Here is a 17,346-nt window from a genome sequence, read left to right on the forward strand (position 1 = left end):
AAATGTGTTGCTGGAAAAGCGCAGCAGGTCAGGCAGCATCTAAGGAACAGGAGAATCGACGTTTCGGGCATAAGCCCTTCTTCAGTCAGATACACAAAATGTGCCTGACAAGTCTTAATGGAGAGACCTTACCCCAGGTCTCTTCATTAAGACCCCAACTCCCGATGTCCCTCTTCTCTCCATTTGACCTCCGTTTCTTAGCATGAGATCCCTTTCATGTACCTAGAACACTTGTGTTCCTAGTTCTGGCCACTTACTAGAGCTGAGCCAGACTGACTGACAGCTCTCTCCCTGAGTGCCAGTTGGAAATGCCATCACTGGCTAACAAAATCTCCTCTGAGGAATAATTAACTGTGAGACTGCTGTAATTGATGGTGGTATGTACCTTGCCAGCACTTCAGAGGTATAGCAGAAAACTCTGTCCTTGGTTTCATGTGAGTTTACCAGCTTTCTATTCATGGTGCTATGATTTCTCTTAGATTTTGTATCTGTTATTTGAACAAATCTCTTGTGAAATAACACAGTAAATTATTTCCTCAAATCCATATACACCAGAAATTAATTATTTTTATCTATCCACTTATGACTTCTTAAACTTAAGGTTTGACTGTGTTTGTCAAGTATATTTTGCTTTTCACAATTTCATTCTGGCTGTCCTTGATTCCTGTTGTTATTTATCCAGCCAGAAATTATATATCATAAATAGCAGGAAGAGATGAGTATAATTTTTGCTGAAGTATTTCTCCTCATAATACTAATATCCTAAGCACATAGAGTTCTCTTTTATGAGTGTTCAATAAACAATCTGGCTTGATAGCTAAGCCTCAAAATAATGATAAACAATTAACTGGAAGTAAATTACATTTGTTCTCATGTGGTCAACACCTGTTTCTTAGAGAAATGGCAAGTTGATGTAAAATACAGTTTCTAATTTACACGTTTAATTATCAGTGTTGATCTTTCGATTTGTTTATATATATTTCTTGTCAAACAAAGCTAACAATGTCATATGGCCCAGCCTTGATCCTGAAGCATTTCGTGACTAAACTATGAAGTTTTAACCTGTTTAAAACCTACTTTAGAGACACTGTCAGGAAACAATTGTGGGAAAGGCTGAAGGTTATAGATGATGTTGAAGACAGAATAAGTTCAGCCAAGTCCTTGTCTAGAATTCATAAATATTTCTAAGTATAACTTCATCACAGAGATGGGATTATTTAGAGTTGGTTACTTCAATGCAATAATACAATCTAGTTCTCTTGGGCTTTGTGAGTCAGGGGACTGATGAACCACTTAAGCATATGGCAAACCATCTTTAGTAGTTGCCATTTACTGTAGGTATTGCATTGTTGGTCCATTGCAGATTCATTTGAATGTGGCAGCATGTGGGAGATATGGAGGATTGAACCCATAAAGGGATTTGAAATCATTGTTGAGTATTTCAGCTGAAAACAACAACTGTCGGAGATCACAGCAGGTCAGATGGCATTCTTAGAAAGAGACTCTTGCATTTGTTGTTTTCAGTACAGATTTCAGCATCTATAGTAATTTGCTCCTACACTGAGCATTTCAAAATAGAAGTGTTACTTAGCTGGGAGGCAATACGTATCACTGGCTAAACGTAACTCTGGCATGGCCTATTACCTAAAGATTAATATTTACAGTGCTTCAAATATACAGCGAGAATTGTCAATTCTAAAGTTCCTGAGGAGGTAAAGTTGTGAAGTCTAATAACTTAAATAGTAATATAAACAGAAAGTGCTGGAGAAACTCAGGAGATCTGGCAGCATCTGTGGAGAGAGAAACAGAGCTAATATTCTGAGTCCAGAATGATTTATTTCAAACTGAATGGAACCTGAAAGTGTTGTTTTTTTGCACTGTAGAGGGAGGAGGTGTAAATGCAACGGATTGTGAAAATGCCCAGTGCAAAAGACAAAGCTAGTAATAATGGTGGTAGAGGAGGGATATGTAAATTAGGTGTAAATTATCAGTTTAAAAAAGAGAAAATGGGTACATTTTCTGAGTGTAAAACCAGCAAAACACCGTTGGGGAGATGGGGGGGTGGATGGAAGAAAACAGATTCAGTCGTAACTTTCAAAAGGAATTTGGAAATATACTTGAAAAAAAGATAATGGAAGTAGAGCAGAGCTGCAGGAATAATTAGGAAGCTCTGTCAAAAGTTTGCCAAAGACATGGTCTCCTTCTGTGTTTGATGATTTTATTATCTGAATGAGAATCGATTAAACTCGGTTTGATCCATTTAAGAGACATCCAGCCATAGAACTTATGTTTGATATCATATTTAAGAGAAAATATTTTACAGATTCAAACCTAGTTTAATAGTCTTAATTTATATTTAGTCTAGATCTAAATCCTTAAACCATTCTTACTGCTTTTATTTGTGGACCACAATCCCAAACAGTACCCAGATCTGTAGTTATATTGTAGTTAAGCAAAACATTGCAGTCAAAGTAAAAGCTTATTCGCGTGTGGAATGAACTTCCTGAGGAAGTGGTAGACGAGGGTACAATTACAATGTTTAAAAGACATTTGCATAAGTGCACGATTAGGAAAGGTTTGGAGGGATATGGGCTAGGAGCAGGCAGGTAGGACTAGTTTAGTTTGGGATTATGTTCGGCATGAGCTGGTTGGACCAAAGGGTTGTTTCCATACTGAATGACTCTGCGACTCTATACGTAAAAATGAAAATACAGTCTCCAGTTGAGGTAGCTACATTTTCAGCTTTTGATTTTAGTTGGAGAACTTTATCCCATGAATCAAAAAGGGGAAGATAATATTGTTGTCAGTAAATTGACTTAATGGCTTTTTGTTGCATTGATATGAAAGCTGAATATTGATGAGTTACTGTAGTACAGGTTTTTTACTCAAAATTCCTACCTGTACAAGATTTACTGCACCCTCAGATATTCAGCTGATAATTTCTCTTGGCCTTCAAATTTTTTTTAAATGAACACATGAATTCTAAAAAGCATATAATTAAACGTAATCCAACTAAAGTAATTTGTCAACATGGCAAGGAATGTTTTGGAAGAAATTTGTTTACGAATTGTAAACTTTTCTGGATCTGTTGACACATCTGTGATAAATGAAAAGTATAATATATGTAATTAAATTCAGTGTGTGTATGCCATCAACAGTATTTTTTTTGTTTTTAGATATAACAACAATCAAAGTAATTTAAAAGAAGAGTTATTTTAATGGTTCCTCCAGTTTTGAATGTTGCAAAATGAAAGCATATGTGAACCTTCTATGATGTTAAATTATATTAGAAAGTAAAGGCTTAAGAGACAAACTTGAATCATGAAGCAGCTTTTTTGTCTCTGTTTGATTTACAAATCAAATAAAATTTTGAATTACATACAACTTAGATTAAATGATTAAATGTCAACTTGTATGACTTGCCAAACTTGAATGGCTTGAATCATCATGCATGTATTAGATTACAGACTGCTGAGCCAAGCTCTCTTTGGGCAATGCATTTTATGATGGACTGTTGTCCCTTAATTCAGGAGGCGCTTTCAGATTTTGAAACATTGCTTTTCATTGTCTCCAAAATTTACACTTTATTTTCCGTTTTTCCGTTTTCAGGTGATTATTATAATATTCTGGGGGTGTTTTCTGTTCTACACAGTTCAAACTAGTTTCAGCTCTGTAGGTTTGAAAGCTAAAGGCAATCAAAACATGAGGATAGAATTGGTCTTAACGAGTAGCTCAGGTTCCAAGGTCTGATTTGGAATGCTTGTAGGAGATTGTGATTATGTTTGTTCCCAAAGGAAGAGGAATGAGATGATCAGTTGCCTGCAGATGCAATGATAGACTAAATTTTCAAATTGCACAAGCAGTTAAATTAAATGTATTGGTACATAGGGTTCCTGAGCTTTAATGGAATCTTAATTCTGCTACTTACATACGTTATACAGATTTTCTTTCAACAATGGTTAACACTACCAAATTTATATGGATGATGCTCAGAAGATCTGGTCTAGAGGCTATAACATTCATTTCTAAAGTAGAATTAGTTTACGGGATCAGTAAACTCCTTGTGAGTTTTCCTAATTGCAAACTCAAAGGTTATGATCTCGATCTATGCAGGAGATGGCTCAAGATACATATACGTCATAAATTGGAGGCCTTCCAAAACTGTGCTGTCCAAGTTTAAACTTGCACAAAGTCTTATAAAGTCTTGCTCACCCATCAACCTTGTAGTCTCTGACCTGCATTGGCTCCTGGTTAATTGGAGCTTCAATTTTAAAATTCTTATCCTAAATTTCCAATCCTTCTGCAACCTCACTCCTTTTCATCTTTGTAACTTCCTTCAGCTTGTCAGTCCTTCCAGATATCGATATTCTACTCATTTTCTGATTTTAATAGCTCAGCTCTAGGTGTCCATGCCTTGAATTCCAAAGGCCCTGTGCTCTGACATTCCCTTCCTTTTCTCTTCCTCCCTCTTTATTACTCCTTCCTCTAATCTGTTATTTTAAAATATTCTGGTTTGAACATGCTTTGAGTCATTTGTCTAAGTTCACACAACTTTGTGTCAAATTTTGGTTGATATTTCTCAGGGAACAGTTTTGGGCTTTAATTGCATCAACCCTGCTTCGTAAGTATAAGTTGTGATTTATTTGAATTGAGGATCTATTATTGCAGTTCCAATTGATGGTAATAGTGGACAAGTAAGATCCAAGATTGGAACTTGGCTTGATCATAATTTTAACTGTTGGTTACATTGGTGATTAGTCACTGAACATATGCATACCAGGCTGCAAATGTTCTTTAACTAAAGACCATAAGACGTAGGAGCAGAATTAGGCCATTTGGCCCATTAAGTCTGTCCACCATTCAAGTATGGCTGTTATGTTTCTCAAACCCATTAACCTCCTTCTCCCGTGACCCTTCATCCCCTTACCAATCAAGAAACTGTCTATCTCCATCTTAAATGCAGCCAGTGACTTGGTCTGCACAGCCTTCTGCGCAATGAGTTCTAAAGATTAATCATTCTGTAGTTGAAGAAGTTCCTTCTCATCTCAGTTCTAAAAGATCATCCCTTCACTCTGTGGCTGTGCCCCAGGTCCTAGTCCTGAACCAAGACACACAGCCTAAGGTTACATGGTAAACCATTTAGGACTGAGAACGAGGAGACATTTCTTCACCCAGTGAGTGGTGAGCCTGTGGAATTTGTGACCACAGAAAGCAGTAGAGGCCAAAACATTGTCTGATCTCAAGAAAGAGTTAGATATGGCTCTTGAGGCTAAGGTGTCAAAGGATATGGGGAAAATTATGGAACGTACTATTGAGTTGGATGACCAGCATGATTGTAATGAATGTTAGGGAAGCTTGAAGGATCAACTGGCCTATTCCTGCTCCTATGTTAGATATTTCCATGTAACTCATTGATTCTAGAGATTATCAAAATGGTTTCATAAGTGCCATTTAAGAAGCCAGGTGGGATGATAAGATTAGACAGGCTGCAGAACTTATCAATATGCTAGGATTTTCAAATGGTAGCATAGAAAGAATTTATTTAATCAGGAGAGCATGGGTTTATATTTCAAAAAGACTGAGAATATTGGCCACTGATTTCTGAAATAACTCCTAAAATTGGGAAGCTACAAGTGGTCACATTATTGCACATTATTCAGGTACTGAGCCATGGAACAATAACTACCATAGGTCTGATATGCGTTTCTATATAATGCAGGAATATGTTACATTTATCAAGCAATCAGTACAGCAATGGATTTCCAATATTGAGCAACCATTTTTGTCAAATGTGCTGATTCTTTGGTATTGCCACTGATGTTCTCATTGCACTGCCATTTTTAAACCAATAAAAAACATTATGATTGCCACTAGTATGCAATGGGATACTGCCATGTCGGCAAATCCACTGCATGTACAGAATTCTGAATATGGGCAGCTTTTCCATCAACTGACTAATAGGGAAAATGTATAAGGAAATTAAATCCCGCCCCCTCCACGTATCACCAAAACACATTAACCTCCATTGACTCCCAGTTAATCAATGCCTTGATTTTAAAATTTTCATCCTTGTTTCCAAATTCCTCTCCTCTTGTAACAATCTAAGATACTTAATCACTTCTAATTCTAGCCTGTGGAGCATTCCCCCTCCATTATTAGTGGCCATTGCAGAAATCAAAGACATGTTTATCTGTTCTATACTTTGTCTTTTGTAGAAATAGTTGGGCTTGTGCTATTCCTTGCTATAGTGATCACTTAAGGATGTGATTTGCTTCATTTCCATCTGTAACACATGGAAAGCTATACTATGGATTTTGAGAAGTCTGGTAAAAAATAAAAGTAATTCTCATTCAAAAAATACAGCTTTTCTGTTCTGATTTTCTGACTGTTCTGGAGGTTGATGATTAAAATAATAGATGCTGATAGCTCCAGTATTGTTTCCAAATTTCTTTTCAACTATTTTGCCTGAATTTGTTTTGGGGGATTAGCTGTCATGCAAAAATATTGCATAATTTTTGCTTTTTTCTCATGACTACAAATTAGAATCAAAACTCCATCACACAAATGTTTTGATTATGCAATAAAACATGGTTCATTTTTTATGAAGTTTTTAAAAAAGTATAGTTCTATCAGTACCTGTTGATCTCCTAACAAAGAAATTCCAGACAGCTGTGCAGCCTTATTGTGTTAATATTTTGTACATTCTGCAGGATGAAGATGAGATTGATTCTTACACCATGGTGAAGACTAGTCATGCAGGCACAGGCACCATGAGAGCAACTAGTACTATGAGTGAAGGTGCCCAAACCATGATTGAACACAATAGTACTATGCTAGAATCAGACCTGGGGACCATGGTAATTAACAGTGATGAAGATGAAGAAGATGGAACAATGAAAAGTAAGAAAAAAGTATTTGTCTTTAAATAAAATAGTTGAACATTGCAGACTAATATTCTTATAATGACTTACATTTATCTGCTGCCCTTACCACACAATAATGTGCAAAAGCACTGAATTAACATGACCCTCTTGAGAAAGTGCACTGATACTTGAACCCTGATATCTTGCCACAAAAATTAAAGACTTAATTAGAGTACTCAGAGTCCCAATTTATCTTTCTAATGGACTCATATTAGTAGAAAACACTGACTAGACTTCTGTACTTAACAAGAACTAGAATTTATTACAAGTAAGTAAATTCGAACTACAGGTAAACAACGATAAGCTATTATAACTCTTATTAGTTGAAATCCCCTTCTAAAACCTCTGCACACACATTTGGACAGACACAGAGAAATAAAAATCATCGGTGTTACTTGAGGGTAAAAGATTGGGAAATACTGTTCAAGAACACCAGTCCACAGATTTTGATGAAATGTTCCTTTTTCTGCTCAAGACCTCTGTCTCCAAACTGCTTCCTCCAGGTTCTTTCAGTTATTTGTTGAAAATACAGGAGACTGACACATTAATTGTTCAGTTTCACAGTGATTGGTTAGAAGCAACAGCTTATAGCAAGTGCTGCATGTGTATACACACACATGCATGCACACACACCTGACTAAGAGTTCTAGTAATTCGTTTTCAAAGCTGCAATTCCTTCCTTAGACCTTCACTTTTTAAAACACTCCTTTATCATTTTCACTTACTATCAGACTGTACATTGCTTTCGTACTCCCACAGAACATCTCTCAGGGATGAACAAGGATTGATGTAAAGATGGGTCTTTTTGTTTTTCTTTATTTTCTATTGGGACTGAATGGAAGAAGTCAAACAGTGCGGCGCTGGAAAAGTACAGCCGGTCAGGCAGCATCCGAGAAGCAGGAGAGTCAGATGTTTTGAGCATAAGTGCTTCATCAGGAATGTAGGGGGGCTGCTAAGGGGGCTGAGAGATAAATGGGAGGGGTGGGGCTAGGGGGAATGGTAGCTTTTTGACTTTAATCTCCAGCATCTGCAGCCCTCACTTCCTCCTGAATGGAAGAATGACTTTCTTTTTAAAAACTAAGTATGGCATTATTTGTTAAAAGCAAGTAATCTGACAACCATTGCATAGTACTGTTAAAATAGTTGCTGGTTCAAGCAGATTTGGTGGATTTTGTCGACAAACTGGAGCCAAGGACTATGTACAAATAGAGATTCAACCAGCAACAAGTAGCTCACTGATCTGGGAGCTAGTAACCAATTATCAATGACAAAGACTTCTGCCATCTGAAAATATGAGATTGGCTCCCAGGTAGCTGAACTGCTTGGGACTATGTACAAGATAGTGAGAAGCCATCAGATATCCCTAAGTTCAGGAGCTGTCTCTGTTCTGTGCAGAAAAAAATACACTTTAATCTGATTTTCTTCAAGCTTATATTTCCTTCAGCCATTGCTGTAAGCTGCTATTTTCAATTAATCGGTCAGAAACCTTTCTAACTGTCGACTAGTCAGTCTGTGCCCCCTGGAAACAGGTGAAAGCATTAAGAAGAGGAAGATTGAGAATCAGGGCTCTGATTAGCACAAGAATCATTTCAGTAAATCCTGAGAACAGGGACCACTGAACTGTCTTCTCAGTCTTTCCGTCTGCCTTGACCCATTTTTTTGACCAGAGTGGTGCTGGAAAAACACAGCAGGTCAGGCAGCATCCAGGAAGAATGGAAAATCGACGTTTCAGGTAAAAGCCCTTCATTAGGAACAGAGGCAGAGAGCCTCCAGGGTGGAGACACTTTTGCCTACTTTTGCCATTTTTTTAACTGTCTATATTGTGTATAGAGGAGGAGTTTATAAAGGGGTGGGGTTGATGCTTTAACTTGTAGAATTATATGCCAATGATTCAGAATTGTTTATCTGTAGCTAGAGTATTTATTTGCAATAAATAGTAATTATTGTAAAGTATAGGAACCTGGTCTGTGCTTTCTGTCAACCTGGCTGTAAAAGTCAGATACATTGGGGAATTCTGCACATTTTTAAAAATCCTAACCTTTTGTGATGACTCTGGGAATAGGTTGGGCTTGACTTTCAGCATGCTACCTCACTGAGGTGTAATAACGTTTGAGGGCTTGTCTGGGATTGATTTGAAATTGGTGCAATGAAGATTGTGATATGGTATTTGTAAATAATGCAGGTTAAGGCAAATGGTTTTCTGCATTTAAGACATGGTGATGCAAATGACAAATGGTTTCCTGCTGGTGACAGAGTTTTCCCTGGTAATCTTAAGGGAACTACGCCATCACATCCCCTAATTAGAACTTAGAGAGAGAGAGAAAGTGGGGGAATATAAATTTTGGCTGAAAATGATGCAGATCAAACATGATACCTCAAATGCTCATGTAGGCCCGAGGAGCAGAGGGGGGATCTGTCATAATTTGAAGTCTAGTAAAGAAATGTTAAAGTTTTCACAACCTGTGTGAAAATTTGAGGAAAAGGATGTGGAGACATTCATCATATCATTTGAAAAAATGGCAAAAAAAGGACTGAACAATGCCTATGCAGAATAGGTTGACAGGTAAAGAGCAGAAATATATACTTCATTGTCAGAGGAGCTTTCTCGGGATTATGATGCAGTGAAGAAAACTATATTGACAATCACCTGATGAAGGAGCGTCGCTCCGAAAGCTAGTGTGCTTCCAATTAAACCTATTGGACTATAACCTGGTGTTGTGTGATTTTTAACTTTATATTGACTGCGTACAAGTTAGTACCTAAGGCACATAGTCAAAGATTCTGGAATTTAAGGAAACAGTCTGGACAAAGCTATGTTGAACTTGAAAGGTTTAAGAAAATTTACTTTGACAGGTGGATATGAGCATTAGAAGCTAAAACCTTACATGAAGTTCTTGGAAAGATTCTCCTCGGGGAATTTAAAAACTCATTGCTGACCATAATAAGAACTCATGTTGTGAACGAAAGGGTTGCAACTAAAATGGGAGAGTGAAAGAAAGGTGAGTAACCAAGATAAGGAATAAATAGTTGGGAAGCCAAAGTGTATTGATTATTACAAGTGTTGCAACAAGTATTCTGGGATGTTGGAATTTTAGAGGAAAACCCATGTGACATATTAGAGTTCATAACATTTAAAATGTATAAATCCCCAGGACCTGATCAGGTGTATCTTAGAACTCTGAGGGAAGCAAGGGAAGTGATTGCTGGGCCCCTCACTGAGATATTTGTGTCATTGATAGTCACAGGTGAGGTGCTGGAAGACTGGAGGTTGCCACTATTTAAGAAAGGGGGTAAGGAGAAGCTAATGAACTATAGATCGGTGAGCCTGACATCAGTGGTGGGCAAGTGTTGGAAGGAATCCTGAGTGACAGGATTTACATGTATTTGGAAAGGCAAGGACTGATTAGGGATCATCAAATGGCTTTGTGCATGGGAAATTATGTCTCAAAATATGATTTAGTTTTTTGAAGAAATAATGAAGAGGATTGATGAGGGCAGAGTGGTGGACATGATCTATATGGACTTCAGTAAGCCATTTGACAAGGTTCCTCAGGGAAGACTGGCTAGCGAAGTTAGGTCTCATAGAATACAATGAGAACTGGCCATTTAGATACAGAACTGAAGGTAGAAGACAGAGAGTTGTGGTGGAGAGTTGCTTTTCAGATTGGAGGCTTGTGAAGAGTGGTGTGCCACAAGGATTGGTGCTGGGTCCACTGCTTTTCATAATTTATATACATGATTTGGATATGAACATAGGAGGTATAGTTAGTAAGTTTGCAGATGACATCAAAATTGGAGGTGCAGTGGACAGCAAAGAAGGCTACCTCAGAGTACAATGGGATCATGATCAGATGGGCCAATGGGCTGAGGAGTGGCAGATGGACTTTAATCAAGTTAATGTGAGGTGCTGCATTTTGAAAAGGCAAATCAGAGCAGGATTTATACACTTAATTAGATTAGATTACTTACAGTGTGGAAACAGACCCTTCGGCCCAACAAGTCCACACCGACCTGCCGAAGCGCAACCCACCCATACCCCTACATTTACCCCTTTAACATGACACTACGGGCAATTTAGCATGGCCAATTCACCTGACTCGCACATTTTTGGATTGTGGGAGGAAACCGGAGCACCCGGAGGAAACCCACGCAGACACGGGGAGAATGTGCAAACTCCACACAGTCAGTCGCCTGAGTCGGGAATTGAACCCGGGTCTCTGGCGCTGTGAGGCAGCAGTGCTAACCACTGTGCCACCGTGCCACCCACTTAATGCTAAGGTCTTCAGGAGTGTTTCTGAGCAAAGAAACCTTGGAGTGCAGGTTCATAGTTCCTTGAAAATTGAGTCTCAGGTAGATAGGATAGTGAGGAAAGCATTTGGTATGCTTTCCTTTATTGGTCAGTGCATTGAGTATCGGAGTTGGGAGGTCATGTTGTGACTGTACAGGGCATTGGTTAGACCACATTGTGCTTAGTTCTAATCTCTCTCCTAACGGAAGGATATTATGAAACTCGAAAAGGTTCAGAATAGATTTCAAGGATGTTGCCAGGGTTAGGGGATTTGAGCGATATGGAGAAGCTGAATAGGTTGGGGCTGCATTCCCTGGAGCGTTGGAGGTGACCTTATAGAACTTTATAAAATCATGAGGCGCATGGATAGGATAAATAGACAAGGTCTTTTTAATGAGGCAGTGGAGTCCAGAACTAGAAGGCATAGGTTTAGGGTGAGGGGGGAAAAATTTTAAAGGACCTAAGGGGTAACCTTTTCACACAAAAGGTGGTGCATGTATGGAATGAGCTGCCAGATGGGTATATGAATAGGAAGAATTTAGATGGATATGGACCAAGTGCTGGCAAATGGGACTAGATTCATTTAGGATATGTGGTGGGTGTGAACAGGTTGGACCAAAGGGTCTGTTTCTGTGCTTTACATCTCTATGACTCTCTAACAAGTCTGAAAATGAAATGAAAAGGCCACACATTAAATTGTAGCTTTAACAAGAAGCTGGAGATAAAACAGCTGGGTGTGCAGAATAAATATATATGGGGAAGATAAGAGCTATGAAGTTTTTTATTGAAAGCGAAGATGACCCCATTTTCTTCAAAGGAAACATCCAGTCCCATAACAATATTAAGAGATCATGGTTGTGGGTATGTTCGCTGAGCTGGGAAGATGTCACCTAGACTGGGGACAAAATGTCTGGAAATCAATTTCCCAGCTCAGCGAACATTCTCACAATTACGACAGCACCCGAGCTACAAATTACACAAGCTTTGAATATTAAGAGATGTAAAGGCTACTCAAACCCCTTCCTGGAGAAGAATTTAGTTTTCTCTCTAAAGAGTTCAGTGTTGAGTACAAAGACCCACTGGAATGCAACTTGTTTTCTGGATTAGATAGCTGGCATGGGTTAGAAATCACCTGTGGATGGAGTTGACTTTCTTCTGGGGAACAATTTAGCAGGAGTGATCAGTTGACCCCCCAAATCACTTAGTGCTGCAGTTTTCTTTAGTCTTTCTCCATTCAAATGAAATCCACCTTCTGCATTCTTCCTGCCAAAGTGCAGAACATCGTATTTCTATCCCACATTATATTCCATTTGTCAAGTTTATGGCAACTCATTTAACCTGTCAGAATCCCTTGGTGGACTGCATGTGTCACCTTCTCCACTTGCGTTCCCACCAATTTTTGTATCATATGCAAACTTGGTGATCGTACATTCACTTAACTCATCCAAAACTTTAATATAAATTATAAATAATTATGGCCCCATCTCTGATTCCTGTGACAGTCTGATAGTGACAGGTTGCCATCTTGAAAGTACCTAGGCAAAAGTGAGGACTGCAGATACTGGAGATCAGAGTCAAGATTAGAGTGGTGCTGGAAAAGCACAGCAGGTCAGGCCGTGTCCGAGGAGCAGGAAAATCGACATTTCGGGTAGGAGCCCTTCATCAGGAAACATTCGGGCTCCTACCCTACACGTTTTTCTGCTCCTCGGATGCTTCCTGGCCTGTTGTGCTTTTCCAGCGCCACTCTAATCTTGATCTTGAAAGTACCCCCTATCCCAACTCTGTCTTTTATCAGTTAGCCAATCTTTTATCCTCATTAATATATTGCTGCCAGTATCATGGGCTTATTAAGTAGCCTTATCTGCAGTATCTTATGGAACAGCTTTTTAAAATCAAAACATATTACATCTAATTGTTGCCATCTATCTATTCTGCCTGTTAACCTCCTCAAAGAATTCAAATACATTTCTGAAACATGATTTCCCTTTTATGAAGCCTTGCTGACTCTGATTAGATTATGTATTTCTAAATGCTCATATATAGTGTAATTTATCAGAGTGGAACATTTCACAGTTACAGTTGTTCAGCTAACTGGTCCATAGTTAACTTTTTTTAAAAATTTCCCTCCCTTTTTGAATAAGGGTGTTATATTAGCAGTTTTTCAATAATCTGGGCTTTTTCTAGAATCTAAAGATTCTTAGGAAGTTCCTAGAATTTATCATAAATCTTTGCAACATTGTATATTTTTCTTTTAATCTGCTACCATATTTAACTTTCTTGGTGCTGAACTTCCTTGGTGCATTCGTTATCTCTGTAGCCACTTCCTTTAATATCATAGTGGGCATCCCATCAGATTAAGGGGATCTATCTATCTTTGGCCCCATTAGTTCCCTTAATACATTCTCTTGAGGGATAATTATTGTATTTATTTTCTCTCCACCTTTTACCCCTTGAGTATTTAATATTTTTGGAACACAGTTAGTATTTTCTACTGTGAACAGTGATGCAAAGTATTTATTCAACTCTGCTGCCATTTCCTGACTCTCATTTATTATTTCCCAATCCTCTTTCTCTAAGAGCCTTATGTTCATAGAACATAGAAAAGTACAGCACAGAACAGGCCCTTTGGCCCATGATGTTGTGCCGAGGTTTAATCCTAATGTAAAATATAATAACTTAACCTATGCACCCCTCAACTCACTGCTGTCCATGTGCATATCCAGCAGTCACTTAAATGTCCCTAATGACTCTGCTTCCACCACCACAGATGGCAACGCATTCACAACTCTCTGCGTAAAGAGCCTACCTCTGACATCTCCTCTATACCTTTCTCCTAATATCTTAAAACTATGACTCCTCGTACCAGTCAATCCTGCCCTGGGGAAACGTCTCTGGCTATTGACTCTATCTATTCCACTCATTATCTTGTATACCCCGATCAGGTCTAGTCTCTTCCTCCTTCTCTCCAGAGAGAAAAGTCTGAACTTATTCAACCTTTAACTAGTACATTAAGGACAAAAGGGTAACTAGGGAGAGAATAGGGCCCCTCAAAGATCAGCAAGGTGGCCTTGTATGGAGCCGCAGAAAATGAGGGAGATACTAAATGAGTATTTTGCATCAGTATTTACTGTGGGAAAGGATATGGAAGATATAGACTGCAGGGAAATAGATGGTGACATCTTGCAAAATGTCCATATTACAGAGGAGGAAGTGCTGGATATCTTGAAACGCGTAAAGGTGGATAAATCCCCAGGACCTGATCAGGTGTACCCGAGAACTCTGTGGGAAGCTAGAGAAGTGATTGCTGGGCCTCTTGCTGAGATATTTGTATCATCGATAGTCACAGGTGAAGTGCCATAAGACTGGACGTTGGCAAACGTGGTGCCACTGTTTAAGAAGGGTGGTAAGGATAAGCCAGGGAACTATAGACCAGTGAGACTGACGTCGGTGGTGGGCAAGTTTTGTTGGAGGGAATCCTGAGAGACAGGATGTACATGTATTTGGAAAGACAAGGACTGATTAGGGATAGTCAACATGGTTTTGTGCATGGGAAATCATGTCTCACAAACGTGATTGAGTTTTTTGATGAAGTAACACAGAGGATTGGTGAGGGCAGAGTGGTGGATGTGACCTATATGGACTTCAGTAAGGCATTCGACAAGGTTCCCCATGGGAGACTGATTAGCAAGGTTAGATCTCACGGAATACAGGGAGAACTAGCAATTTGGATACAGAACTGGCTCAAAGGTAGAAGACAGAGAGTGATGGTGTAGGGTTGTTTTTCAGACTGGAGGCCTGTGACCAGTGGAGTGCCACAAGGATCAGTGCTGGGTCCTCTACTTTTTGTCATTTACTTAAATGATTTGGATGCGAGCATAAGCGGTACAGTTAGTAAGTTGCAGATGACACCAAAATTGGAGGTGTAGTGGGCAGTGAAGAGGGTTACCTCAGATTGCAATGGGATCTTGATCAGATGTGCCAGTGGGCTGAGAAGTGGCAGATGGAGTTTAATTCAGATAAATGCGAGGTGCTGCATTTTGGGAAAGCAAATCTTAGCAGGACTTATACACTTAATGGTAAGGTCCTAGGGAGTGTTGCTGAACAAAGAGACCTTGGAGTGCAGGTTCATAGCTCTTTGAAAGTGGAGTCACAGATAGATAGGATAGTGAAGGTGGTGTTTGGTATGCTTTCTTTTATTGGTCAGAGTATTGAGTACAGGAGTTGGGAGGTCATGTTGCAGCTGTACAGGACTTTGGTTAGGCCACTGTTGGAATATTGCATGCAATTCTGGTCTCCTTCCTATCAGAAAGATGTTGTGAAACTTGAAAGGGTTCAGAAAAGACTTACAAGGATGTGCCAGGGTTGGAGGATTTGAGCTATAGGGAGAGGCTGAATAGGCGGGGGCTGTTTTCCCTGGAGCGTCAGAGGCTGAGGGGTGACCTTATAGAGATTTACAAAATTATGAGGGGCATGGATAGGGTAAAAAGACAAAGTCTTATCCCTGGGGTTGGGGAGTCCAGAACTAGAGGGCATAGGTTTAGAGTGAGAGGGGAAAGATATAAAGGAGACCTAAGGGGCAACATTTCACACTGAGGGTGGTGCGTGTATGCCAGAAGAAGTGGTGGAGGCTGGTACAATTGCAGCATTTAAGAGGCATTTGGATGGGTATCTGAATAGGAAGGGTTTGGAGGGATATGGACCAGGTGCTTGCAGGAGGGACTAGATTGGGTTGGGATATCTGGCCGGCATGGACAGTAAGGACTGAAGGGTAAGTTTCCATGCTGTACATCTCTATGACTCTTTCTTCATAAGGCAGACCCTCCAGTCCAGGCAGCATCCTGGTAAACCTTCTTTGCTTCCTCTCCAAAGCCTTTGTATCTTTCCTATAGTAGGGCGACCAAAACTGGACACAATATTCCAAGTGTGGTCTCACCAGGGACTTGTAGAGCTGTAGCAAAATCTCACGGCTCTTAAACTTGATCCCCCTGTTAATGAAAGCCAAAACACCGTATGCTTTCTTAATAATTTATCCACTTGGGTGGCAACTTTGAGGGATCTATGTACTTCTACACCCAGATCCCTCTGTTCCTCCACACTGCCATGAATCCTGTCTTTAATCCTATATTCAGCATTTGAGTTTGACCTTCCAAGACGCATCACTTTGCATTTATCCAGGTTGAACTCCATCTGCCACTTCTCAGCCCACTAGCCCATCTGATCAAGATCCCGTTGCAATCTGAGGTAACTCTCTTCACTGCTCACTACACCTTCAATTGCAGCCTGCAATAGCCCTCAATACTATCGACAACACCTCCAACCTTTGTGTCATCTGCAAATTTACTAACCCACCCCTCAACCTCCTCATCCAAGTCATTTATAAAAATTACAAAGAGCAGAGGCTCAAGAACAGAGCCCTCCGGGACCCCACTGAACGCTGACCTCCAGGCAGAATACTTTCCATCTAAAACCACTCTCTGCCTTCTGTCAGCCAACCAATTCTGAATCCAGATAGCCAAATCTCCCTGTATACCATACTTCCTGACTTTATGAATGAGCCTACCATGGGAAACCTTATCAAATGCCTTGCTGAAGTCCATATACACCACATCCACTGCTTGACCTTTGTCGACCTGTCTTGAAACCTCCTCAAAGAACTCAATAAGATTTGTGAGACATGATCTGCCCCTTACAAAGCCATGCTGACTGCCTTTAATCACGCTATGTTTTGCCAAATAGTCATAAGTCCTATCTCTCAGGATTCTTTCCAAAACTTTGCTGACCACAGACGTAAGACTGACTGGTATGTAATTGCCAGGGATTTCCCTTTTCCCCGTCTTAAAAAGAGGAGCAAGATTCGCCTCCTTCGAGTCCTCCCGTACGACTCCTATGGAGAGTGCGGAGGCAAATATCCTCGCCAGCGGCTTAGCAACTTCCTTTCTCGCTTCCCGGAGATAAATCTGGCACTGGGGACTTATCAATCTTAATGTTTGCCAAAATTTCCAGCACATCAACTTCATCAATCTTGATCTGGTCAAGACTGTATCCCAGCTCCTCAAAGTTCTCATTCACATGAGAAAACTGAAGCAAAAAACCTCATTTAGGGCTTCCCCTATCTGTTCAGACTCTAAGCACAAG

The 17,346-nt window shown here is 39.7% G+C and overlaps 1 protein-coding gene across 3 annotated transcripts in view; it reads left to right on the top strand.

Moving 5' to 3' along the window:
- Window positions 1–17,346, top strand: part of stk3 (serine/threonine kinase 3 (STE20 homolog, yeast)) — a 449,830-nt gene that overhangs the window by 341,753 nt on the left and 90,731 nt on the right. For all 3 annotated transcript variants that reach the window (XR_006311343.2, XM_043687660.2, XM_043687663.2), the window contains one exon: window positions 6,711–6,900. Coding sequence is in view for 2 of the 3 variants with exons in the window: in XM_043687660.2 (XP_043543595.2) it covers window positions 6,711–6,900 (190 nt within the window). In the remaining variant the exon portion in view is untranslated. The remainder of the gene's footprint in view (window positions 1–6,710; window positions 6,901–17,346) is intronic.

Source organism: Chiloscyllium plagiosum, unplaced genomic scaffold, assembly GCF_037043375.1.
Source record: "Chiloscyllium plagiosum isolate Xiang-an unplaced genomic scaffold, Cpla_swu_hap1 HiC_scaffold_4, whole genome shotgun sequence".
In the NCBI taxonomy this organism is placed as follows: domain Eukaryota; kingdom Metazoa; phylum Chordata; class Chondrichthyes; order Orectolobiformes; family Hemiscylliidae; genus Chiloscyllium; species Chiloscyllium plagiosum.